The sequence below is a fragment of the Hemicordylus capensis genome, chromosome 3 (genome assembly GCF_027244095.1).
Source record: "Hemicordylus capensis ecotype Gifberg chromosome 3, rHemCap1.1.pri, whole genome shotgun sequence".
NCBI lineage: Eukaryota > Metazoa > Chordata > Lepidosauria > Squamata > Cordylidae > Hemicordylus > Hemicordylus capensis.
Window position 1 is genome coordinate 243,433,956 of NC_069659.1, and position 27,483 is coordinate 243,461,438.

Genomic DNA, 27,483 nt, shown 5'->3' on the forward strand with positions numbered 1-27,483 from the left:
GATGTTTGGTTATCATTAAGATTGTTCTTATCTTTGGCAGTTAGAAGAATTATTTCATTTGATCCAGTGAAGGAGTACAATGTTTGAAATACTGATTTTTAAAAATTCATACATTTCATGCCTTTGTAACCCGGGCTGCCTGATAGGACATTTCCCCCTTTCTCTTCTCCAGGGAGAGAAAGGGGGAAAGGTCCTATCGAGCAGCCAGCGCTGCCTGAAAAAACAAGCAGAGAGTTTGCTTGGGCTCTCGGCAGCCCGGTCAGGAGGGAGGGAGTTTGCTCTGGGTTCCTCTAGAGCCCGAGCCACATCCACATCATGTGCACAGGGGCCACCTGATTGTGAACATGTAGGGTCTCCAGTTGCACACAGAATCTCAGTGTTTATAAGGGCTTCTCCATTAATTTCAATGCACAAAATGATGTCTGCATGTACAGTTCTGTTACTGTGCCCAGCATTGCAGTAAATACCAGAAGCCCTATGTTTACAGAGAGGAGCATATGCAAAGCTTTAAATTAAAGAGGATTCATTATTCATCATATTGATGGGTTTCCCCCCATTTTCTTCCCTTATCCTTTTTTTTATCATAAGATGTGGTGGTTTATTGCAATAGCATATCTAATACAAGCAACTGCAAGCTCAGAAGGATTAATCAGGAGAAAAAGAGATCTGAATCCTGAAACTCACATGAATGTGGTAAGCTAAATAGTATAAACATGTTTTATAAATAATGGTGCATAAAAGAGTCTAAAATGGAGTTGGGTTATGAACATTATCTTGAAATTTGAGGAAAAGTGCAAATACAGCAACAGGGACAGGAGAAGTAATGAAAATGGAGGAGATCATGTATGAAAAATGAGGAAAGGCGGAACTTCCATGATGGGTACTACTGAGAAGCATGGAGATGGAGAGCAAAGAGCTTCAATGATCATAAGTGCTCCCAGTACTCCTGACATCAGTCGAGACTGATGGTAGGAGCAGAACTAAAATTTCTTCAAAATTTAGTTCAAAAAAGGATTTCAGGGTACCTCCAAAGAGAAACTGAAGAGAATTTCAGGGCTCATCTCAAGTGGGAGACTGGTGAGCATTGAAGACTTTTCTCAGGTGGTTTCTCTGCATCCATTAACAAGATAAGCAAGGTAAGAGGCAAGTGAACAGCAACAGCTGGCAAGACACAGCAGCCAGGGTGCTTTCCAGATTAGCTGCTTAAAAGCGGCTAAATGCCTTGTTCAGGCAAATCACAGTCAAAACATAAAACCTGCAGGGGGAGCAGTCTAGCAAAAACTGACAACCCGGAAAAAGTCACCTTTTTTATGCTGGATAAATGGCATCATAGCACTAAATCGCAGTGATTAAATTCAAAGCAAGGCATCCGACTTATGAACGGCACGCTGTGATCAGCATCGGGACTGCGGTATCACAACACAGGAAGTGTGGAAGCACACTTCAGAGATATGTCCTGACCCCATTTTAGATATGTCCTGACCCACATTTCTAATCTGGAAAGTGCCCAGGCAGGCAGTTGGATTCATGAGCTCATAGAGGAGCTGTTGAACCAGCAAAGGTACAGGTGAGAACTGAGGGCTTATATGGCTAGCAGGAGCCCTACCCCCTTCCTGGACTCCTATGACAGCCTTCCTCCCAAGGAGACATTGTGGCTGGTTTCCCACCACCATCTCCTCCTGAAGAGACCCATCAGAAGGGAGACCCTGGGAAGCCAAGCGCACACTCCATCTTTGCAGCTAAAGCTCAGCCCAGTCTCAGTATTGCCTCTACTCCTGGAGGCCCAGAGATGATGGGCAGCATGATGGGCAGACTGCATGCATGCCTCTCTTCATCAGGATGTTGGTCCCTGATTTCATTCCATTATTTTATTATAGGCTCCAGCTAGATAGTTGAGCTGGAATTTATCTTGAAATAAATCAACAATAAAAGGAAGATTCCTTCATATTTGCTCTTTGAAAAATCTCTTGTGTATCAAATAGATGAAAACCATCTCAGCTTTCTGTACAATCTCAGGAATTTCACTTCTCTTCTTTCAGAGTCAGAAAATTTGCCACAGAGGATACCCCAGTGAGGAGTATGAGGTCTTGACAGATGATGGCTATTATCTGATGATGAACAGAATTCCTTATGGAAAGAAAAATACTACAGTCAAAGGTATTAGATCATTTGGTGGGAAACCGACAAAAATAGAAAAGAAATACCTAACTTGTCAATCAAGAAGAAAGGCTGCATCAATGTAAAGATGCTAACTGGGCAACGACCCCTGCTAACTGGGCAAAGAGGCACCTTTTACCGTGGTGATTCTCTTTATTTAGCAGGGGGAGAGTAACTGGCCCTATCCACCCCCAGCACAGTACTTCCAGTGACTGTTGCTGGTGTCTATCTTATGTTTCGTTTTAGAATGTGAGCCCTTTGGGGACAGGGAGCCATCTTATTTGTTTGTTATCTCTCTTTGTAAACTGCCCTGAGCCATTTTTGGAAGGGCGGTATAGAAATTGAATTAATAATAATAATAATAATAATAATAATAATAATAATAATAATGTATAAATGCTAAAGCTGTGTAATATTTGAATAAAATCCAAAGAAACTGGGCCAAAACACATAAATCCAGGGTCCAGGTACGTAAGGGAGCGTTTCAATATTTATTTATTTATTTGAAATATTTATACCCTACCACTCCAGTACATTAATGCTTGGGGCGGCACACAACATTTATAAAACAGTTACAATATAAGCTAAAAACTAAGAATTATAAAAACTAAAAACTAAAGAACCTACCAGACATACGCAACCAATGAAACATTATAAAGCCTCTTTAAAAAGATGTGTTTTTAAACACTGAAAGAGGGAGCTTGGCTAAGCTCTTCAGGGAGGGGCGTTCCAAAGCTGAGGGGCCCACAGCCCAGTCGGCCCTGTCTCTAGTCCCCACCAGTTGGATCTCTGTTAGTGGCAGGGCCATGAGCAGGGACGGAGATGATGAGGGGAGGGCCCTGGCAGAGTCATATGGGCAAATGAGATCTGACAGGTACCCCAACCCCAAGCTGTGTAGGGCTTTAAAAGTCAACACTAGCACTGAATCTAGCCCAGAAGGGGACTGGTAGCCAATGAAGCTGAAGCAGGATGAGTGTAATACTTGTGAAGCTATTTGCACTCATGTCTTGTTTGTCATGAACCCTGTCGCCAATTAAGATAATCTGGAGAGGTCTGGTTATGGTTGTCAGCGGTTCATTTGTTGGCGACTCAGGATCAGGCCTTCTCTCTGGTTGCCACCAGGGCTTTGGAATATGCTCCCTGTTGAATTAAGAGCATCTGCTTCTCTGTTTGCTTTTAGGAACACTCTCAAGACATACCTGTTTTCTCAGGATTTTAACTGACATTTTTAACTTTTTAATATGTTTTTATTTCGAAAGATTGTTTTTATTTTTGTGAAATATAACTGTTTTATACTGTTTTTACATGTGTTGTGTTTTCTAACTTGGTACACTGCTTAGAGATGCATACATCAGGCAGTATAAAATGTGATAGATAGATAGATAGATAGATAGATAGATAGATAGATAGATAGATATTGATCCTGGGGTCATACTGGATTGCAAGACTCCCCTACAATGCACCTTCAAATCCATCCAGTTAGATTTATGTTAAGTAGCCTAGCATCCTCAGTTGTAATGAGGACAGAGCTTAACAAATATTGGAGATGGAACTCCAGGAGGCTTTTCAGACAGCAAGCTTTACAGCGGGTTTGCTGTGAGGCTTTACTGTGAGTTTGGGGCATAAAGGATACTCCAATGCAAAAAGAGGTTTTGTGGGTTTTTTTTACCCCAGACATAAATGAGGTGAGGTTCCAATATGGAAGTGAAAACCAGAATTGTGTGTGAAGTGCTCTCTGAAATATTGCACAGACTTTGGGGTAAATCTGGATGATATGTAAACTCACATACACCCTCCCAAAGTAGTGCTAGATTTGCCATCTGAAAAAGCTCCAACAGCATCAACTCTTGGCACCTTTAATTGTATTGACCACTAGAGGCATTAGGAGTAGTGACAGTGAGGAAGGGTCTTTCTCTTTATTTCACTCTTGTTGTTTCTCTTGCTGATCTGACATTCTCTGATTAGTAGACTGATGTTCTCGGTCTCTGTACTCTGCCTTTCTTGTTCCCAAACCACCTCTTGAGTCTCTCTTGGCTGCAAATGTCACTAGCCGAGCCACTTCTTTCTCTCTTGCTGCTTTCAGACATAATGCTGAACTAGAGGCAACCGTGCCCCAGAGATTAAAGATTTTGGCTGTCCAAATGTGTGAACCCACAGTTTCATCACCAAATTGCAGGTCAGTTTCAGCCCCCAAATCTGAATTTGTACCTTCAGGTTGCAATTCAGTTTTACTGCTGAAACCTCTGGTCAAGAAGTAGGACCATGTTGTCTGGATTCTGCCACCTTGAACTCCAGTTTGTGGAAGCTGCACAAACCGGACTTGAGGGTAGGAAGCTCCGCCCTCTCTCCTATTTGATTGGCTGCTGTGGCATTCCTTCATTCATCAAAGGAAACCCACACAGACAGTGCCTCTCCTTTGCAGTCTCCCAGACTGCAGATTGGCATCGTCTGGGTGTGTGCAAGGGAAATGGAGGCAAACTGCAGGTCTGTTGGACCTGTGGTTTGCTGTTATGTCTGAAGGCAGCCTCCTTCCCTCCCTCTCCTCTAAATATGAAGACAAAAAGTTCAGGCATACAGGTTTCCTGTTCAAGAATGTAGCTTTACCTGTAAAGCTAGTTTACTATGGATCTTAAGCAACTGTCTCAAGCTACTCTATAATGGTCTCAACTTGTACTGCTCATGCTGGCTCTTTTATAATTGGGGTTAGTCAAACACCTCCCCTTCAACAACAAATGTATTTCTGTGTATTGTAATAGGAATAATGTCATAAGAGAGCTACTGCAAAAATGTATTTGTTGTCATGGAGCCAAAATTCCAGTCTCTTTGTTTTTAAGTCTTGTTTTTTAAACCAGGTCCAAAACCTGTTGTTTTACTTCAACATGGATTTCTTGGAGAAGCTAGCCACTGGGTCGAAAATATGGCCAACAACAGCCTCGGTTTCATTTTAGCAGATGCTGGCTATGACGTTTGGCTAGGGAACAACAGAGGAACAAGCTGGTCTCAAAGAAACCAGCATTTCTCAGCTGACCAAGATGAATTCTGGGATTTCAGGTAACTTGAGTGGAAGAGAAATGACAACGTTACAACGTTACAATGGTACATTGCACTAACTATGAAGATACATTGTTCATGGTTTGAAAGGAGGCATATTCAATCTGCTGGTGGTTGTGCAAATTTAAATTAAGAATGTGATAATCTGCAATGAAGAATAATATCAATATTAATTTAATCATTTGAAATTTCTCTTCTTTATGCCATTAAGAAAAAATGTGAGAACACTGAGAGGCTCTACACACGATCTGTGTGTAGAGCCTGCAAGGCTTCTGTGGGGAGAGCAGGCTAATCCCACACAACTACCAGCTCTGTCATGGAGCCGGTAGGGGCGGTGGGGATTGGGGGCTGCCCACCCCTTGGAAGTCCCAGGATGTCCCAAGCAAGTGCGTGGGGCATTCTGGGGAGACCCCCCCAGCCTGGGAGGCTTGTTAGAGTCCCCACTCGGAGGTCTCCTCATGAGTTGCCATGGCACAGAGCTGTGCTGTGGCAACTCACAATTGCCAAAATGGGGTTAGCAGAGCACTTGCTTTGCTAACCTTGTTTAAGGGGGGTACTTACAGATGTTTGCTGCTGGGAGCCGTGTGGCTCCCATGGCAACACAAGGTTGCGGAGAAGTCGGCTCAGCTCTCTTATACCGCTTTCCCATGGTCGTGAAAATCACCTCTTTAATTCTCAGGAGAAATCTCTCCCCACTCTAGGGAGAAGAAGAAAGAGATCCTCCTTGTTTTGCCCTTAGAGCAGCCATCTCTCCCCCCACAGCGCCTCTCTCGCTCGCTCAGTCTCTCCCCCCACGCGCCTCTCTCGCTTGCTGTCTCTCCCCCCTCCGCGACTCTCTCGCTCGCTCTGTCTCTCCCCCTGCGCGCCTCTCTCGCTTGCTCTGTCTCTCCCCTGCGCGCCTCTCTCGCTCGCTCTGTCTCACCCCCCTACGCGACTCTCTCGCTCGCACTGTCCCCCCCAAAGCGCCTCTCTCGCTTGCTCTGTCTCTCCCCCTGCGCGCCTCTCTCGTGCTCTCTCTCCCCCCCACACGCCTCACTCTCTCGCTCTGTCTCTCCCCCCATGCAACTCTCTTGCTCGCTCTGTCCCCCCACAGCGCCTCTCTCGCTTGCTCTGTCTCTCCCCCCGCACGCCTCTCTCGCTCGCTCTGTCTCTCCCCCTGCACGCCTCTCTCGCTCGCTCTGTCTCTCCCCCTACGTGACTCTCTTGCTCACTCTGTCCCCCCCCACAGCGCCTCTCTCGCTCACTCTGTACACTCCCCCCACCTTCTGCCCTACTCTCCCCTCCCAAGGCTTCTACCCCAGTCCCCTCCCCCCCAAGCCTTCTGCCCCAGCTTGCTCCCTCCTCCGTTTCCCCCTCTTTCTTTCTCTCTTTTTCTCTCTCTCATTCATGCTCCCCCCCACGCTTTTTAGCCTGCTTGTGTTTTCCCCGCTGGCCGTTGCTGCCTCCTCCTTCCTCCAGTCCCCAGTGTCGGACTAGGGTTGCCAAGCATTCAGCCGCCTCCTTCCTGCATGGCCCTCCCTCTAGCGAGCATCTTCTGAAGCGGCCAGCCAATCCAGAGTCTCCACCGCCCAGCCAATCCGCCGGGTTGCCAGGAAATTAATATAATAGGTTCTTCTCAAACATTTGCAAATGGTTTGGGGATATACAGTACCCCAAGAACATTATAAATGTACTGTATCAATCTTGTATTGGGGCAACAACTATCCTGAATTGAATTATCCAAACATTTTACAAACCTGGGGGGTTGCATTTAGCATGACACCAATTGCTCAGTAAAAAAAACACAAGCATCTTATTTACTATTTAACTGTTTATGGGAAAGGGTAAAGTAAGAATAAAGAAACAAGGAAGGCACATGTCACTCTACAGTATTATTGGCATTACTAATACAGAGAGGATACGGTGTTTGCAACCCCTAAGCTCTTTTCCAACAAAACTTGGAAGGAGCAGGTTTTGATCTAAGCACCTTTGGACATAAAGCATATTTACAATATTATGATAGTATTCCATGGGGTCTCTATGACCCCTAGCACTGTAAGTACACAGTACTTTCATTCCCTTTGCAGCACAATAGGGATGGTCAATACTCCAAAATACATATTAATAAATAGTGCCCTTTTAGACAGTATTATGAGTTGTTGGCAAATGAAACACCACAGGGCACTTAACCTCATTAAGACTGAGCCTGGCCTTGAAGACAGAGTTGCAGAACACTGAACACAATGCAGCTCTTACGATCAGTGAGAAGGGCTGCAGGGCGGTCTGCGGGGAGAGTGGGTTACACTCACCCTCTCTGTAACCGAGCATCTATCCCTCCTTGGATGGGCGGATTGCCCATCCATACAAGCACCAGCTCCTGCTGGTAGCTCTGAGGGTCGGGGTGCAAGGAAGCATTGCTGTGCATTGCCCTCCCTCCCCCAGAGCTCCAATAATGCATTGTGTGAATATGCGGTGCATTATTGGGATTCCCCACCCGAGTATGCCAGGCACGACTGACATTGCCAAAAAGGGATTAGGAGAGAGCCTGCTCTCCTAACCTTGTTGTGAGGGGTGGCTTCACAGGCGGGTTTGCTGCCGGGTTGCCACTGGGATTGGGCCCAATCCCGGCAGTTCACAAGCATGTCCAAAACCAGGCTGGGCTTCCATAGCCCAGTTTTGCATGCACATATGAGCAGCCTCAATGTCTGTCTGTCTGTCTGTCTGTCTGTCTGTCTGTCTGTCTGTCTGTATCTATCTATCTATCTATCTATCTATCTATCTATCTATCTATCTATCTATCTATCTATCTATCATATTTATATACCACATAGTAACCTAGGTAGCTGCCATATGCCGAATCAGACCATTGGTCCATCTAGCTCAGTATTGTCTACACAGGCTGGCAGTGGCTTCTCCAAGGTTACAGGCAGGAATCTCTCTCAGCCCTATCTATCTTGGAGATGCCAGAGAGGGAACTTGGAACCTTCTGCATGCAGGTACCTTTCCCAGTGTGGCCCCATCCCCTCAGGGGAATATCTTACAATGCTCACATATGGCCTCGCATTCAAATGCAACTAGGGCAGACCTTGCTTAGCAAAGGGGACAATTCATGCTTGCTACCACAAGACCAGCTCTCCATCTGATATATACATCTCTAGGCAGTGGGGTTTTTTTTGGGGGGGGGGAGTTCTTCTCAGATAGGGTATGAAATCAAATAGGGTATGTATTTAAGGATTAAATTGAATTATATTGAATTGAATATCAAATGCCCAAGTACTCAACTAGATTCTAGACATTAGGGTTACCACCTGAAAATCAGCTTGAGAAGGGACTACGGATATAATACCACTCAATTCAAAAAAGAGAGTCTTTAGCTATCTAGTGCAGGATTCTCTGATTGAAAATTTGGCACTTCACATACATGAAGTGATTTTGGCACTTCACATACCACAACTTCATTAATGGCAGTGATAAAGTTTCATCTCCATGAACAGTAGCTAATTTAGGGGCTGGAGGAATGCAATACTGCAGAAACATAATGTTCTGAATTCATTCTCAAAAGCAGCATCAGAGTAGGTGCTCTGGTTTTAATTCATGGGGAGGAAACATGGAGGATGAGAGCACCAGAACCAAACCTGGTTCTAAACTATGAGGATATTTCACATGACACGAGCCATGTGGGGTAACCCAGGCAGCTTGTATTGTTTGGAACAGGGATTCTTAACATTGGGTCCCCAGATGTTATTGGGCTTCAACTCCCATAATCCCTAGCCCCAGTGGCCTTTGGTTGGGGATTATGGGAGTTGAAGTCCAATAACATCTGAGGACCCAACATTGAGAATCCCTGGTCTGGAGCTTCAGGTGCCCTCCTAGGTGCTCCACTACGTGGTAGCCCAACTTTTTAACCCAGTGTTTAGCTGAGGTTAAACAAACCTGTGGTTTGTTTAAACATGGGCAGGCGATTGTGGGAACCATTGCTGCCAGGTTAAAAGGCTTCCCCTGGGCCGGCTGCCACCATTTCCAGCAATGAGCCTTAGGGAAGGAGCAGCCACGCCAAGTGCAGTGACTGCTCTAATGAGAGCAGCTGCTGCACTCATGGCACGGGGCACTCTGGGATGCAGGTGGGGGAAGTCCTCCATCACCAGCTCTGGACTTCACTGCGCCACCTCTTGAGTGGGTGTGCGGCACGACGGATGGACAAACGGCCACTGCTCATCTACTGGGAAGGCCGGCAAGCTCCTGCCTTCCCTGCAGGCCTTCTGGCCAGTAGCCAGAAGTCGTGTGAACAACCTTAATATCTTTCCACTACACCTATTAATATCTAACCTTAAAAAAAAAAAGCTAGCTTTTGTGGGTGCAGTGCCATGTGATCATAAAATCTAAAAATATGCTTTTGGAGTTTGTCCAACTTCTATATATTTACAAAATCTATAACACTGCATCAGCTGTCCAGGGAGATGTGATTTGCTTATAGCAGATTACACCTCTTCAGATGTTAAAGGGGGGGGGACTTTCACCCCAGCCTTCTGATCTCAGACATCATCTGCCCATGGTTACAGCCTTTGTCTCCTCAGACAATGGCTGTAAGTGTGGCTAGCAGACTGGTGGGTCTCCTGAATGTATCAGCATGGAGGTGAGGCTCTTAGCTCACTGTATATGAGTACAGAATCGCTCCTTTTTAAAATATCTGAAGAGGGTTATTGTGAACCTACACCATTTTCTAAAGAGACGCTGGAGTATATGTCTTAGGTGATGTGTGCAGCAGGATTCAAAACTGTGTTGGGAATTATGTGTAGGCTACTGACCCATTCATTAATTAATAAAATGAGAGCTATTGGAGATATGCCTACCTTAAAGTTATATACTTTAACCCAGGAATGCATCCCCTAGACCTGGGGTCGACACATTGGATGCATCCAAATTACTGAGATTTCTAAAGTTGGGTAGTGATGATGATTGTTTGCTCTGCTATTGGGTCCCGGCAGTGGTGGAACTCACACTCCTTGCTGCAACTGTGCATCATGTCTTGACAGAGTGAAGGCAGGAAGGATTGTATGGCATAATCACAAAGCCTAACCAGAATGAAGGCAAGTGCAAGTGTTTTGTTGTAAACCATGAAGGCATTTTGTTGTAAACTGCCCAGAGACTTGTGTTTTGGGTGGTATACAAATATGTTAAATGAATGAATGAATGGCTAACAAGGAACAGTGCTTTCTGCCATCATTCTGTTGTCCTCTGGGTAAGAAATTGAACATGCATTAAAGAAAAATGGCATCCACCAGCAATGGGAATTGACTGCTACTAATGTGTTCTTCTTCATGCCCCTATTTGCCTCTCAATCACTGAAATCCCATCCACACAATTCACAGTCTATAAGCAAGATGATGACATTTAAGACCATTTTAGACCAGACCTAATACAAATTTCTACAGTTCATACAGTATGAGTTAAATGAGCAGTTCAATGTTCTTCTAATCACTTGTTGCATTTTCCTTTTAATTTTATTTTAATGGTCGGGACATAATGAAACATGAGTAGTATTCAAAAGTAAGGCATCCAGATTGCAGAGGGGGGAAAGAAACAGAGTCAATATGCTATGCACTGCTTCTTTAATAGTCAAGTCCAGAAGGTCTCAGGATGAGAATAAATCATGTGAGAGAAGTGGAGAAACAGTTTCCATTTTGCAGCAGAAGCCTGTGTGGGTTCTTGGGTCTGTGATCTCTTCAGGAACCCGAACAACCTTAGGGCTAGACGAAAACCTGATAAACTGTACTTGTATTTTCCAGCAGTCTAATTTGTATGAACAGGGCTTTTCTGTTGAGTTGTAAGAAATAAATAGTTGTGGTATGAGAACACCTGCACTGATTTGCTCACATATCCAGTTCTATGTGTACCCATCTTCCAGCACATCATGCACATTTCAAACAAAATTCTATCAGAAGGGCATTCTGAGGTAATTCTGGGAACTTTTGAGTACAGATTTCACTAGTGTTACAATACAAATTTTACAGCCAAACTTTTAACAACCAGACATTTCTATTTTTTTTTAATTTCAGTTTCCATGAAATGGCCATGCATGACCTTCCAGCAATGATAAACTTTATCCTGAAGAAAACTGGACAGAAACAATTGTATTATGTTGGCTATTCTCAAGGCTCAACTCTTGGTAAACTAAAATAGAATGTGGTTAAAGCTTCCCCCTGCCCCTCTCTCTCAAAGCCTGCCATATTCTGCTATGCTGGTTCATGCAGTGTGAGGACCCCAGCACCACCAGAAGCCCCATATCTGCTTTCTCTGGTGCTGAACCTGACCTTGCCCCTTTCACCAGCATCGGTTCTGAAATTGCGGTGCACATATTCCCTTAACAACCTTGCAGGACTTAACTATGGAGCATATTAAAATTAAATAAATTTATCTAATCTATCTATCTATCTATCTATCTATCTATCTATCTATCTATGTGTTTATTTAGGTATGTGTTTATTGTTTGTTTATACTCTGCCTCTCCAGTGCACTACTGCTCAGGGAGTCTCACACAATCATTCTGGGATACAAGTGGGGCATGAAGGGAAAGCTCACAGCGGATATAATGTCATTGCCATGGGGTAGAAGCTAATGGTTCTAGGAGCAGAGCAGAGTGGTTGGGGTGGATCCACAGGTGGGGCCTAGCAGTCTTTAATGGCAGAGGGCTGGAGCCTAGCGGTTGTGGATGCATTCAGGGAGAAAGATACATGCAGAATCTGTCCATTAACCTAAACTGCCTAGATTAGAAAATGTAGATGAGCAGAAAATAATAATCTCAAAGCAGCAGCAATCCATCCTACACAAATAATCTCCAACCAATCCATCCCCCCCAAATAAAAGGAGTAGGAGTAGGATGGGGGGAGAGGTGGAGAGAGATATGTGGGCCTTTTTTTGGTCAACTGAGAATTCTCCTGCTTTGTCCCAATTGCCCAAAAGTAACTCAAGTGATCCCAAAGGGTGAAGTTGTACTTATTTGGTAATTGTTGAATCAACTTATTGTTGCATTTTTCCGAGCAGTTCTAAAAGCTTGCTGTGTTTCTTTTCTCAGGTTTCATAGCATTTTCAACGGTGCCAGAACTGTCTCAAAAAATCAAAATGTTCTTTGCTTTGGCTCCAGTGATTTCTGTTAAGCATGTCCTGAGTCCTATATTGAGACTGTTATTCTCAATTCCTGAAGACACTGTGAAGGTATTTGTTCATGTCTCTGTATTTTATGACTGGAGCAAAGAAATGTAAGTCTGCAAGAAACCTGAATCTCACCTATTCCAAAATTCTGTAACTAAGATCTCCAGATGGACCAGCCAGAGTTTAGCAAAGAGGACTATGCTAGCTATGCACTTCTAGAGTAGCTACACTATAAGCAGGAAGTCTATGAATTGTACAGATTTGTAGAAAAATATAATAGGCTACCATTTTGTGAATACTGGCATACATGTAAGTTTGATTCAATCACACACATGTAACTGTTTGCACAGCAAAACTGCACAGAAGGCATTGCAGAAACAGTAAAATCAACGGGGTTATCCATTCATTTCAGGTAGTTGTGGGTCACACCTACAGTGCTTAGAGATATCAACTCAACCAACAGATGAAGAGAAAAGGGGGCTAATGTGTAAAGATGTGAGGGCACTAGTGATGTCATGTTAATCCACCAAGTTCAATTCTCAACATGGATCTTGGTTTTCCATAGTACAATCACTTATCCCAAACTTCCATATGTCAAATTCTATCTGGAATTCTGTACTGGAAGAAATATTGACAGCTGGATGAGTAAACCCTGGTGCTAGCTAGGTGGGGTGGGGAGGGGTGCTTCCTGCTTAGTCTTGTGTGATCAGTTGGCTTTGTCTGGCATTTTTGCCTCTGTATGTGTTTGCTTGTTGAGGAACTGCACATTGGCACAAAGGGCTCAAAGGGGTGTTCTCCACACACTAGGCTTTATCCTGGGTTTACTGCAAGGCTTTACTGCAAATTCGAAGTTGTCTCAAAAAGCTGACGCAAAAGTGGATTTCTTTTACCCAGGATATAAATCAGTCTCCAGCTCTAAAGTGCAATGAAAAACCCAAATGGTGTGTGAAGTGCTCCCTGATAGCTTGCAGGGACTTGGGGCAAAGAAATGGGAATGCACACTCTCCATTCCAGAGGGGATGTGAGCTAAAGGGCTTTAAAAGCCCTGTGTAAAAAACACCCTGCTGCCCTTGAAATCAGTGATTGACACTAGGCCTGACACCTGGTGGCAGTAAGGAGACGGAAACACTAGCAGCTGCACTCTAGCAGCTTGTCACTCACTATCCCATGATAAGGACTGGGCTCAGAGGAAGAAGATGGGCAGTGAGATGCAGAATATGTTCCTCCTCCTCCTCCTCCTTGCTGTTTTTCACTCCTCTGCTGCCCTCTTCCACCATTGTTCCTTTTCCTCCAGTGAGTTTCAGGCAAGAATGTCGCACTCAGATGGAGGAGACAAAGTAGTGGAGGCAAGTGGTTGGCAAGGAACCACCAGCACTCACTGTAGTTCTTTTCCGAGCACCCACTGACCTTGGAACTGGCCCTGTCTGCTATTATTCATGGTTTAAATTCACTCTGCACATTCCCAGAGATTCTAGATCCTGAGCAGAGAAGTCTCTTTTCCCTTAACCATTCCCCTGGTGCTCTTTCAGCTTACTTATTTCCTGACCAAATTATCCATTAGCCCAGATCTTTGGGTGCTTACTATGGGCTTTCCAGACATCTATAGATTACAGCAGAGAAGCAAAACTTCAGAAAGTCCATCTCTTCTCTGCTACGACTTCAATCTCATTCACTTTATTTTCTAGTAGAACTCCAATGCTTTTAATAGCTTCAGATGAGGCAGAAACAGAACAGGTGCAATGAGCTTAATATTAATTTCCTATGAAAATAGTCCGAAAAATGATATCAGAAATCTTTGTATATAAGTGGTTATTGGTCCTCCCAGCATTGATACATATTTTAATATGTATCACTGGCAGTGGCACTAAAACTGGTTTAACTTTCATCAAAATTACTTACTTAGATGTGTTGCCTGCAATTTTACTTGTTATAAGTAAAATTCAGTGGCAACTCTGAGACCACTGAGCAAAATCCACTGGGACATTCTCCAGCACAAACTACATTGCAGTAAATATGGAGATGTACAAGAGCACTATCATGTGCCGCAGTATTTATCCAAGATAGATTCCATCAGTTCAGAGTACCTTGTATGGTTCATGGATGAAAAAAATTGGCAAGAGTTCTCTGCAGAGCTAAAATATTGCAACCGGGCATAGATAAACCTATAGCTACACACATCTAGTCCCTCAAATAATTCTAAAGTATGGAACTGCAGCACAAAGTTGCAGTATAGGGATTGTGGAATAGGTTATATCTAATGTTGAATGTTTAGTGTATTGTGAGAATCTGTGTGTGTATGCGCACACTCACATGCTGTGTGAGTGCATGTGCGTGCACACACGCACATACAATGATAATCAAATTAATTTCCCACTCCATTCCTCAGGACAGTTCATACACACACATAAAGTTGTGCTAAATGTATCGAACCTCTTTCCTCTCTGAAACACACATGTATGAAATGGCTGGTGAGAAAATCAAAGAGTTGTAGATACCTTTACCCCTCAGAAGCAAAAGGGGTTATGGATATCTTGAGGGGAAAATTGTTCAAGCTGAGAAATTCCCCACCTCTTTGCCACTGAAACTTCCCACCTCCTTGCCACCATTAGCTCCACCTTCTTGATTGTCTTCTGAGTGGCCTCATTCCACTCCATTGAGGTCATTCACACCATCAAAAACTGAGGCTGGCTGCCCATGAGAATCACCAGGACCTGTGTGGCTTCCAGTGGTGCTGTGGCGCCAAACCCAGTGCTGAATCCCAGCTCTTAGCCAAGGTTAAGGGTGGAAGCAAACACTCCCTTAATGCAGCTGTCAGGATTGTGTGTCAGCCCAAGTCTGCTTGCAGCCTCCGCTGCCACAGAGACAGGTGCCTAGAGTGCCCATCCCCTAGGACAATGTTTCCCAAACTGGGAGCCTCCAGATGTTACTCCCATCAGCCCTAGCTTCAATTTATTGTGGTTGGGGATGATGAAAGCTGTAATTCAGCAACATCTGGAGGCTCCCAGTTTGGGAACCACAGCCTAAGGGAATTCCCCAGTGCACTGTGCTTGGTGCATGGTGCACTGTGGGATTCTTGGAAGCCAGGATAATGAGTTCCAGCCTCTGATTACTCATGTTGCCAGGAGCAGCATGGATAGTCATCCACGCAGCTCTCAGCAACACGGGTCATGTGGGTGTATGGCTTGCATGCTGCAATGGCTGCACATGATCAACTGGGGGAAGGTAGTTGAACCCTGCTCCCCGCCCCCGCCTGCCCACCCATGTGTGCACATAATCATGTGAATAGCCTCACTGTGTCCCCACCAGGTTTGGGAGCTGTGTGTGCTCCCATTTTCAGTTGTGGGGAAGCAAGGTAAGAGGAAAAGCTACCCAGGTTTTCCTTCTACTTTGCTTCCACAGAACTGAAAATTGGGAGCACAAAGCTCCCAAGCCTGGGTAGAACACAGTTTTTGATTGTATGAGTGACCTCACTGAGTTATATTGGAGCAGTCTGATGGTTTTTTGCCTGTTATTTTTCTTCTTCAGATTTTGTGAAATCAATGTATCTAAGTCTGCTGGTACCTCCCTCTCACCCACAGGTTCTCCACATATGTGTCTATATTGCGTCAATTTCCAGCTTGTTCAGAAATAGATATAAAATGTAACGTATATATTTCCACAGAGATTACTTGTTAGAGAATACTTTTCATTCTCACACCAACCTATGAGAGACTCTCTCACCAAGTTTTGCAGCAACGAATTGATAAAGAAAATTTGTGCACAACTCATTTTCTCTTCAGGTGGATTCAATGCATCAAATATAAATATGGTATGTAGATTTTGGTGCAAAATATAATTGTTACTTAATGGTTTGCTCCAAATTCAGTTAGCATTAGTGTTATGTACTATGCATTAGTGTTATGCTGAAATATTCTGCGGTTCCTGATTTTTGAGATTAAAGAATGGGCTTTAAGAGGTTTAAAAGGTACCATGAAAATCCTCCTATTTCAGTGGTATTTTGCCATTTTTTGTACTTGTCCTGATATGATCTTATTCCAAATAAGAATGCACTTTTAGTTTCCAGAATGTGTTTTCAGGACAACATATTTGTATTCAAACCATTTCCACCACCCTTAAATGTTACATCAGTCTTCATCCTAAAGGCAAGGCATTTGGAATCATGGCTGGGCCCACTGCTTGCCCAGCAACTGCATTTTTTGCATTTTGTGTGTGCGTGTGTGCAGTTTTTTCACGTGCCATGTGGATATCTTTCCAATTTCCACTGTTGCCCCCAGTTCCCCACTTGCCCACAGTGTGGTGCTATGACAACTAACTTTCAGGAGTGAACCTTTCATGACAGTCACCTCAGACAGCAGATTATTGGAGCACAAGCAGGGAGGCAAGATTAACCCTACCATCATAATATCTTTCTAATAGTGGTGTGCATGAATCAATTTTTTATTTTGATTTGTACCCAATTTGAAACACCCCTGATTTGTTTTGGGTCCAAATCTGAACCCCCAATCACCCCAGATTCAGATTTTAGAAAGGGTCCCAGGACCAAAAGGGTCAGGTTGGTGGTAGCAATAGCAATAGCAATAGCACTTACATTTATATACCGCTCTATAGCCGGAGCTCTCTAAGCGGTTTACAATGATTTAGCATATTGCCCCCCAACATTCTGGGTACTCATTTTACCGACCTCGGAAGGATGGAAGGCTGAGTCAACCTTGAGCCCCTGGTCAGGATCGAACTTGTAACCTTCTGGTTACAGGGCGGCAGTTTTTTTTTACCACTGCGCCACCAGGGGCTCTTCTGGTAGTGCTCAATGGGTGGAAGCTACCACCCAGGTTTCAAAGAAATTGGGCAAAGGGGTGATTTTTAAAGAATTTTTGAAGTTGGTACATCTTTAAGCTTTCCCCCATAGGGAATAATGGGGATTTCAGCAAAATTATAGCTTCACATGGGGGGGGGGCACCAGGGTGGCCCAGAGTGGGTTGTGGTGGGTGCTAGTGCCCAATGGGTTCAAGGAATCTACCACCTGGATTTCAAAGAAATTGGGCAAAGGGGTGATTTTTAAATGATTTTTGAAGTTTACACCTTTAAGCTTTTTACCATAGGGAATAATGGGGATTTCAGCAGCCTTAGTTATAACTCGGGGGGGGGGGTGGCACCAGGGTGGGCCAGAGCAGGCTGTGGTGGGTGGTATTGCCCAATGGGTGCAAGGAAGCTACCACCCAGATTTCAAAGGAATTGGGCAAAGGGGTGATTTTAAAATGATTTTGGAAGTTGGCATAACTTTGGGGCAGTGTAGGGACAGAAAGGGGGTTTCAGGGGCAGAAGAGTGGGTCAGGTTGTAGTGCCTCAATGGGTGCCTGCTTCCAACCAGATTTCAAAGAAATTTGTGAAAGGGGTGATTTTTAAAATAATTTCTGGATTTTGTGCATCTTTAAGCTTTGCCCCCATCGGGAATAATGGGGATTTCAGCAGCCCCATAATTCTACTTGGGGGGCACCAGGCTTAGCCTGCTCTCCCTGCAGACAATCAGTGGTGGAGCCCTGGATGGCCAGATCGGCCACACACACAACTGCTGGCTCTGTCACGGACTGCTGACCTCGTCCTGACGGGGACTGCGGAGATCGGGGGCCATGCAGCCCCTGGAGGTCCCAGGATGCCCCATGAGAGTGTGTGGGGCATCCTGGAAAGACCCCTGAGCCTGGGAGGCTGATTGCAACCTCCCAGTCGGGGCTCTACTTGTGTGTCGCCGTGCACCGTGGCAACACACAAGTAACAAAGTGAGGTTAACGGAGCGCCTGTTCCGTTAACCTCATATAAGGGAAGGTTGTTTTAGGCGGGCTAGCCGCCTTGGGAGCATTGGGCTCACCCGCAAGCCCGGTGGATCCCACAAGCACTGGAAAGTGGGCTCAGCTCCCTTAGCCCGCTTTCCAGTGCTCGTGGGAATAGCATCAATGAATGGTTTACTTTTATGTTCTATTTCCAGTTAGCGAAAGTTCTGAAACCTTGAAGAGCAAAGAAATTAGTATGCATTCCTGTGTTGCTTTCTGCCCTGGATGGGAAGAAACATGGAAGACTCACATAATTTAGAAAGGAAAATCATTTGTAAAATACTTATGTATTTTCAGATAATTTCTTTCTTGTTTCAGTTTATATATATAATTGATAATGAACTCCCAACCCTCTCTAACGTATCCACACCTTCAAAAATGCTCAGATGCAAACGTTGAGTCTTCAGCTGAAGAGCCCCACCCCCAATATCATCGCCCAATGAAACACAAATATTTGTACAAATAGGGGAAAATGCTTACACTTAATGTTGATAACGCCCTGATGCATGAATGCAGATTATAAACTTGAAATTCCAGTAGTTTTTTTCTATAGTACAAATGAGTGTATGAGTGCTATTTGTGACTGCCACATAGGAAGTAGCCCTTAGAGCTCATGATGAGACAGAGGAAGTATTTTAGTAAGGCTGTAAATTGAAGATATTTCAGTTCTCCTTTTTCCATTTTAGAGCAAAAATGGTAATGGTAATCATTCAATGTATCATTTTGGTTCATAAATTTAAGGCAGGCAGTGCCTGGTCACTACCAAGTGCTAAACAGAATATGGTCAATTTGCCTGAAGAGCTGAAACAAGGTTTCTTCCTCAGCTCCTGCTGGACTTCAAGAGTTGTGGCTCTGGGTGGCTGCACCCATTCGCCTGCCTTGGTTACTAGGGGCATGCACAAAATGGGCTTTCTGGTTCCGTTCAGTTTTGGTTCCACTGACCATGCAAATGGCCTCTGCACATGCACTGGGGAAAATAAAATGGCCTCCATGCATGTTCAGAGGCCCAAACCAGGCTGCTCGGCCACCCAAACCAGGCTGCCTGGCTACTCAAGGAGAGGCAGGTGGGGTTCGGGGGGAGCACCCCCCCCCCACACACACACACATAGCCACTGCTTGTACTTGTGAGTACTAAATTACTCCCTTCCTGCCCTGTCTAGACTCAGGGCAGCCCCCCCCCCCCCCCCCGCTCCTGTACTGGAAAAGGGGAATCCTCACTGGACTTTCCTTTACCAGTAATGCTCTGAACCAGTTCAGTTCGACCTGAACTCACTGAACTGGGCCGGTATGACATCAAACCTGGCTTGAACTGAGGCAGCTCGCACACCCCATTGGTTACAATCCTGATTTTAATGAGTTTAACTGACTGAGTTTACACTTTGAACGTTCTGTTGCATCAGCACTGGGCTTTCCTTGGCACTTTTATTTTCAATGTATTAATGCACTTTCTTATTTAGTTTTAGCTGAATTTCCTTTCCATCATTTTTTTTGTTTTTTGTTTTTTTAAAAAATCCATTTATTTAAAAACTTCTGCAGAGCCGAGTGGATGTGTATGCAGCTCGCTATCCAGATGAAACCTCGGTTAAAAACATTCAGCACTGGAAACAGGTAGAGGTTTATATATTTTCAGCCAGTAGTTGTTGCCAACTACTATGGCTACATGTGCATTACAAAATTATACCAGTACTATACCACTGTAATTGTCATAGCTTCCATCAAATAATGCTGGGAATTATAGCTTGATGAGACGATTCTCTCAGAAAAAAGAGAATCTCATTTCTCTTATGATTTCTCACAATTCTCTCAGAAAGAAGGAATGACTATTAACCTGTTTAAGTCTGCTCGGTAGACATACCCTCAGTTACATTCTTACATGAACTGCCCTGTTTTTAAAACCTAGTTTGTGATGGAAAAATTGACAACTTTTAATCTCTCAGAAACAAAGCAATGGGTGGGCCAAAGTTGTTGTTCACAACCCTGTGAAGTAGGTTAGGCTGAGAGAGAAGTGACTGGCCCAGAGTCACCCAGCTAGTTTCATGGCTGAATGGGGATTTGAATCCCAGAATAGTGAGGCCTGGTTTGGAAGGGTGAGCGGGCTAAGCCTGCTCTCCCCTCACACGAGCAGAGCGGGAGGGATAGAATCCCACACGATTGCCGGCTCCGTGACAGAGCCGGCGGGGGCTGGGGAGCTCGGGGACTGTGCAGCCCCCAGAAGCTCCATTATGCCCTGTATGAGCACGCAGGGCATACTGGGGAGACCCCCAGAGAGGGGAGGCAGCTTTTTGTCTCCCCTCCGGGGGTCTACTCATGAGTAACCGCAGTGCGGAGCCACAGTGCAGCTACTCACCATCTTTAAAACCAGGTTTGTGGAGCGCTTGCTCCACAAACCTGGTTTTAGGGCAGGGGTAGTTAGGCGGGTTACCCGCCTAGGAACCACCAGGCTCGCAGCCAAACCTGGTGGTTCACATGATGGGGTGAAATTGGGCTAGCCTCCACTAGCCCAATTTCACCCCATCGTGTGAATAGCCTTAATGTGTATCATTATATTAATTAATGATTAGTGATGTTTTTCCAACTCTTTTGGTAGCTGGGAGAATCAGGATTATTCAGATATTTCAACTATGGGAGTGAGAATCAGGCAAAATATAACCAGGTAAGAGAGAGCAACTTTTGTATAACAAATGTGATAATTTAAAAGATGTAGAATTTTTTTTTTTAAAAAAATAGACATTTACATCAGTAACACTTATTACACTGGGTGAACATTTATTACACTGTTGCTATCACTGGACCCAATCCAGCTAAGGTTAAGCACCGTGAACTCACTGATATCAGTATTAATTTTGACTTGGTCACAAATGTTAAAAATAAATATATTTAAGTGCTCTCTTTGTGCTTCTTGCAAGTACTTCAAGAGAGCACTTGCTCTCTTAACCTCATTTTGCAGGGGGGCTCCACAAGTGGGTTTGTTCCTGTGGCACCAGGGGTAGCCGCTTGCCTCCCGCTGCTTCACATGAGCAGCCAAGAGCAGGCGTGGCTGCCTTAGTCGCTCTTGACTGCTCGTGAGAACAGCCTCTCTGTCACCCATCCAAATGCAAACCAAGGCAAACCCTCCTTAGCAAAAAGCACAATTCATTCTCGCTACCACAAGACTAGTTTAACATGATGAATGGAGTATGTGCCCTGACCCCATGATATTATACAAATTCATGGAGAAAAAAGCCTATGTTCTCAGAAATAGCACAATACTAATTACCGGTTACTGCAGACAAACGGCAGGGGTTGGCTATCACAATCATGTACAGTTTGTTGGTGTCAAAGAGTCATCCAGCTGGCAGCTATGGAAGGCAGAATGCTGGACTAAATGGATCTTGGTCTGATCCAGAAGGGCAATTCTTACACTCCTAAGTAATGCTAAGTTCTTGAGCATGAATTGCAGTCGCAGGATCACATTGCACAGTTTATATATCCCTTAACTGTGCTGAATTCCTGAATGTGCTCTTGCTTTGTAAGTTTCAAACATATTAGAGGACCATGGGTGTTCTAGTAAAAATCAGTAGGTTATATAAACCATAGGTCAGCCCACAGCTGGTTTAGTGTGCTCTTGCTGATTGAATTGTATTGCATTATATTTTATTTTGAAATATGATGCATCCTCTTTCTCTTACTCTCTCATGCTTTTTTATTTTTGTTTTAAAGAGCTGTCCTCCCACATATAAAATAGAAAATAGTATTGTTCCAACGGCAGTATGGTCTGGTGGAAATGATTTGGTTGCAGACCCAGAAGATATGGAGATCTTACTTCCTCGTATTACTAACCTAGTTTACTATCAAAATGTGTCAGACTGGAACCACTGGGATTTCATCTGGGGCCTCAATGCCCCACAACGCATGTACTACAAAATCACTGAATTGATGAACAGGTCTCTATAAAACAATATTTTTTCAATTGCAGATTTTATTTCAGTATATTACCTTCTGTTCCATCATTTTATGGTAATGACAACATCAACCTATTGAAGTAGGCTAGGCTGAGATTAAAAATAGATTCCCTGAAGATTCCCCTTCTAACTTGGCAAAGAGCCACCTTTTAACGCAGTGATTCTCTTTATTTAGCAGGGGGAGAATAACTGGCCCTATCCACCCCCCAGCACAGTACCTCCAGTGACTGTTGCTGGTGTCTATCTTGTGTTTCTTTTTAGGTTGTGAGCCCCTTGGGGACAGGGATCCATCTTATTTATTTATTATATCGCTGTGTAAACTGCCCTGAGCCATTTTTGGAAGGGCGGTATAGAAATAGAATTAAATAAATAAATAAATAAAGCCCTTGAGGCTGGCTTTCTGAAACGAATGGTATTTGAAAGTGGTTAACTGTTGCTACATCATGCCCAATGTTAATATGCTGACTGCACATTGAACTTTATTATTTTTGATGCTGGCTTAGCTTTGAAGGTCCTCAAGTGATATCTAAACTGCAATAAATACTGAGCAAAATGGATCTCCCAGAGCATGGATTTCCACAATCTAGGTATGGCAAGGGAGAAAGTCCTCTTGTGTGTGCCCAACAACCACACTTCAGGTGGAGGCAGGACACACAAGAAGGCTTTCCCAGATGATCTTAGAGGGTGAACAGGCTCATGTGGGAGATGATAGTCCTTTATTTCTTTTTCATGCCTACTGAAGAAGTTTCTCCTTAGGAATGTGCTTCCCTTCTTCATACCTCAACTCCCCATCACCTCCTGGTGGTGAAGCAGGCCTGAACCTCCATCCCATACTAAAAGTATCTCCATTTTCTTGCATTGTCAAGGAACTGGTAGGCAATACAACCCTGAGCATGCCTACAATGGCTTCCTCAGATTCATCTGCCACTAGGATGCGTCAGCCGAGCAGGAAGTGACTTGTGATTGTTTCCTGCTTAATCAAAAGAATTCTGTGCACAGAGGGACAGCTTCCAGGAATATTTCCTCATGGAATGAAGGAATCCTCATCCATGGTAGCTTTAGGCATTTTCAAGAAGCAGGACAGGCAAAATTCCATTGATAAATGATATCCCTTAGAATATTTGGACATTGCAAGGAATGTTTTAATGGAAACAACCCCCCCACACACACACGCCCCAATTTTAAGTAAACATGGAAAGGTCAAAGAAGTAGAATGATGGGGGGAGGAGCATAAATTGAAAAAAAGTTCAAAGGGATTGGGCAGCACCAGAGCTCGGGAATATTCATGATGATTCAAATATAAGGTTTTAGTGAGTGTAACTCAGTCACTGTACACCCCAGTACTAAATGACAGGGAACAGAACAACCATGGTTAACAAATTATGCCCTTGCTCAAAACAAAACATGTTTTCTCCCTATGTCTCAAGTGTTTGACCTTTGGAGGAACATAATACCTTTTTTTTCTGTTTTGAAATGTTTGGCTTTGGAAAATCCAATTTGTTTATATATCTTTGTTATCCTACCAGTACTTGGAAAACAGATTGGATTTTCTTTTAATTGTGTGACACATCTCCACGTGGGTCAGCTGAAAGGCCAGTTTTTGTATAGGAGGCTACAAAGAATAGTGTGGCTTGCTTCCTACGTCTTCAGTGCCTATTCTGTCACTCATTCTCTTGATGAATATTTAGCCCAGGCACCACAGAGATAACACTGATACATCATGTGGCCTGATGACTGTGGTCTTGGTTACCCTACATCATTTTCTTGTAATTTAGTTACATGACTGTGATGATTGTGAAAGTATCTCCCTGTATGCTGTTGTGCTATGCTGGATCATTATTGTTGTATTTTTATTGTTGAAAGGTCATTTTTTAAAATGTTATGGTTGAAATGTTACATTATCTTTTAATCATTTTTAATTCATTTTGTGATCCAAGCCACTTTCACATCTTGTGTAGGCTGAAAGGCAGATTTTATTTTATACACACACACACACACACACACACACACGTGTGTGTGTGTGTGTGTGTGTGTGTTTTCTTTGGAAGGTGAGCTATGTGAAATAAAAAGATGTATTTCATATCTGTTTCCACATTTCAATATTTTAAGGTATATGCTGCCATTAGTCACAACCTAATCACTGCTTTTCCATAAATCAGTAAATGTGTTTTTCAAAGAAACAAATATAATATCACATCCCAGAGTGCCATCAAGTCAATGTCAACTCTTAGCGACCACATAGATAGATTCTCTCCAGGATGATCTGTCTTCAATTTGGCCTTTAAGGGATCTCAGTGGTGCATTCATTGCTATTGTAATCAAGTCCATCCACCTTGCTGCTGGTTGTCCTCTTCTTCTCTTTCCTTCAACCTTTCTCAGTATTATGGACTTCTCAAGGGAGCTGGGTCTTCACATTATGTGTCCAAAATATGATAGTTTGAGCCTGGTCATTTGTGCCTCAAGTGAAAATTCAAGGCACAAATGACCAGGCTGTGTCATGTTACATGACACAATAATAAACAGGATCATCTATCTAGACATTATACCAAGCAGAGCGGTTTTATTGGGGCCCCCCATCAGAGTCAGCTATTTTTTCACAAAAGCCCGCTGGATCATTTGTGGGGAAACAGCTTTGGCCCGCTAAGTAGGGGTGTGCATTTCGGGTTTTCAGTGATTCGGCTCGGGACCCGAGCCAAATCACCCTTGTTCTCTTCTGTGCCCGAATTTTGCTGACCCGAATCACCCCCGATTCGTTTCGGATTCGGATTTAATCCGAATCAGAATCTGAATTTATTCAGATCAGCAAAAAGGACCCTGGAGCCAAAAGAGTGGGGTGGGGTGGTAGTGCCTAATGGGTGTAGGCTACCACCCCAATTTCAGGGGGATGGGACAAAGGGCTGATTTTTTGTGATTTTTTGAAGTTTTTGTGTCTTTGGGGCAGATTGGGGGCAGAAAGTGTATCTGCCCCAAAAGAGTGGGGTGGGGTGGTGGTGCCTAATGGGTGTAGGCTGCCACCCCAATTTCAGGGGGATCGGACAGAGGGCTGATTTTTTGTGAATTTCTGAGGGTTTTCTTGGGTGCAGCAGAGTGCTAGATTGATTCATTCATTCATCAAGCAGCATATAGTACTCTCAACTCTAAATGACCCTAACACTCTCACTTTCTCTCACTCTCTCCTTTATTACTATGACGACTATGGGAATGAATCAATCTAGCACTCTGCTGCACCCAAGAAAACCCTCAGAAATTCACAAAAAATCAGCCCTTTGTCCGATCCCCCTGAAATTGGGGTGGCAGCCTACACCCATTAGGCACTACCACCCAACCCCACTCTTTTGGGGCAGATACACTTTCTGCCCCCCCATCTGCCCCAAAGACACAAAAACTTCAGAAATTCACAAAAAAACAGCCCTTTGTCCCACCCCCCTGAAATTGGGGTGGCAGCCTACACCCATTAGGCACTACCACCCCACCCCACTCTTTTGGGGCAGATACACTTTCTGCCCCCCCCATCTGCCCCAAAGACACAAAAACTTCAGAAATTCACAAAAAATCAGCCCTTTGTCCCACCCCCCTGAAATTGGGGTGGCAGCCTACACCCATTAGGCACTACCACCCCACCCCACCGCACTCTGCTGCCCCATATCCCACTCCACGTCCAGCAACAGTGCCCTGCCCTGAACCTCACCTCATCCAAACTTTTTTGGCCCACTACAGTAAACAGACAGGCACAGCCAGGAGGGAACACGCATAGCATGTGGAGGACGCATGCAAGACAACAACACTCCGCAAGTGGAGCAGCAAGGCTTGGCATGTTGTTGTTGCCCCCTCCTAGCCCACACAGCTTTGAAGAGTAACGGATGATGATGGCAGATAAGAAGAGAATGGCAGCACGCACGTGTCTCTGGACATTTCTTTTCCTGTCTGACTCTGTGGCATGAGATCGCCGCATCTATGTGTGGGCAAGCACAATCTTCAAATAAAATGCTGTCAATCAACTCTCAAACATGACCCGATCTTCATTTGGAAACATAATACATCTCCCCACACACATGCACAGGCACAGTGAATTGCACCTGTCCTGTCCTTTACCGGGCCCCACAGGGCCACACCACACCACACCACCACACACCACAAAGAGGTCTCTGCAACAAAGCAAGCTAGAATTTGCAGGCTTTTTCGGATTGCATCCCAATGCATACCGCAGATACTGGGCAGAAAGACTGTGTGCAATCACATGATACAACATTACCACTAGTTTGGAGTCTAGATGCCTTTATTCCCCTGTGTGTGTGCACTGTGCGGGTGTGCTGCTCACTCACTCTGCAAGAGGGTTAGGGCTGAAAGGGCTGTGTCGCCTCAGGTTGCAATGTGTGCTCTCTCTGTCTGCGTGAGACAGACATTTGTGTGAGGGCTGCACCAGCATCAAGCTCATCATTGGCAACACAGCTTTTTGGGGGGAGGGGAGGGGGGGTGCATGTGTGTGTGTGTGCCGCTTCAGGCACAGCAGTAGTACTACTCCCATTGTGCCCAGAAAAAGCAGGCAGCAGCAGAGCAGACCATCTCACTCAGCGGCGGTGGCGACAACCTAATAGCTCAGTAGACCAAGGCAAACCACATATTTGGATTTGAACAGAGGAGAGCATGAAGATTAAGAAAGAACATCACCTGACAAGCAAGCCAAAATCAGAAATAAGCACATCACATTGAGAAACGCAGCAGACAGATGTTTTTTAGATTTCAGCTTCAATGCTATTGTTCATGGGAGGAAGCAATGATGATGACAGTTTTAGCAGGCAAGCAGGCTAGCAATTAGCAGCAAGCCCTCTCAGTGACAGTGTGTGTGCCCCCCTCGCCAGGAGGCACAGGCCCATTGCACAGAGCCACTACTCTCCCCCAGGGATGTCCCTTCCAATCCTGACTGTGCCCCCCACACACGCACACGCAGCAGCCTGTCTCTGAGGTTGTGGATGGATGGTGCGCTACCCTACGGCCCAGCCTTCAGCACTGGGCAAGTGGGTGCTCCCAGCATTAGGGGGGGGGCCACCACAGATTTCTTCTGCAGAGACAGCGACTACAGCTCCCATTGTCCCTAGTCTTGATGGTGGCCAGCCATCGAGACAGTGGGAAATGGGAGTTGTAGTCTCTCTCTGCCACATCTGTGGTAACCCCTCCCTCATGCTGGGAGCACTCACCTGGCAGTCCACCATCCCAGGCTGACAGTGCAGCGGTGCCTGTGTATGCATGCGTGTCTGGATGTGCCAGCAGCACTAAGGGGCATGTTTTAGTGGCAGGGTGGGCTTAGAGGGATGGACTGTGACACATCTTCTGGCCGGGATGAACTGCCGTGGTGTGGGAGGCGCTGCATGGGGGGGTGACGC

General features: G+C 44.7%; 1 protein-coding gene across 1 annotated transcript; it reads left to right on the forward strand.

Annotated features, from left to right (window-relative positions):
• Nucleotides 1-588: 588 nt before the first annotated feature.
• Nucleotides 589-22,094, forward strand: LOC128350571 (lipase member M-like). Its single transcript, XM_053308973.1, has 9 exons — nt 589-693; nt 2,040-2,157; nt 5,010-5,208; nt 11,244-11,353; nt 12,260-12,399; nt 15,998-16,144; nt 19,698-19,769; nt 20,749-20,814; nt 21,861-22,094. The coding sequence occupies exons 1-9, from the start codon at nt 589-591 to the stop codon at nt 22,092-22,094; spliced, it is 1,191 nt and encodes a 396-aa protein (XP_053164948.1).
• The last annotated feature ends 5,389 nt before the right edge of the window (nt 22,095-27,483 follow it).

What these genes read in the sequence shown, in the direction of transcription:
- LOC128350571 (XM_053308973.1), top strand. Translation starts at nt 589, where the DNA reads ATGTGGTGGTTTATTGCAATAGCATATCTAATACAAGCAACTGCAAGC. An exon ending in TTCTCAAGGCTCAACTCTTG is followed by an intron (nt 11,354 to 12,259) that starts GTAAACTAAAAT and finishes TTCTTTTCTCAG; the next exon opens with GTTTCATAGCATTTTCAACG. An exon ending in TTCCTGAAGACACTGTGAAG is followed by an intron (nt 12,400 to 15,997) that starts GTATTTGTTCAT and finishes ATATTTCCACAG; the next exon opens with AGATTACTTGTTAGAGAATA.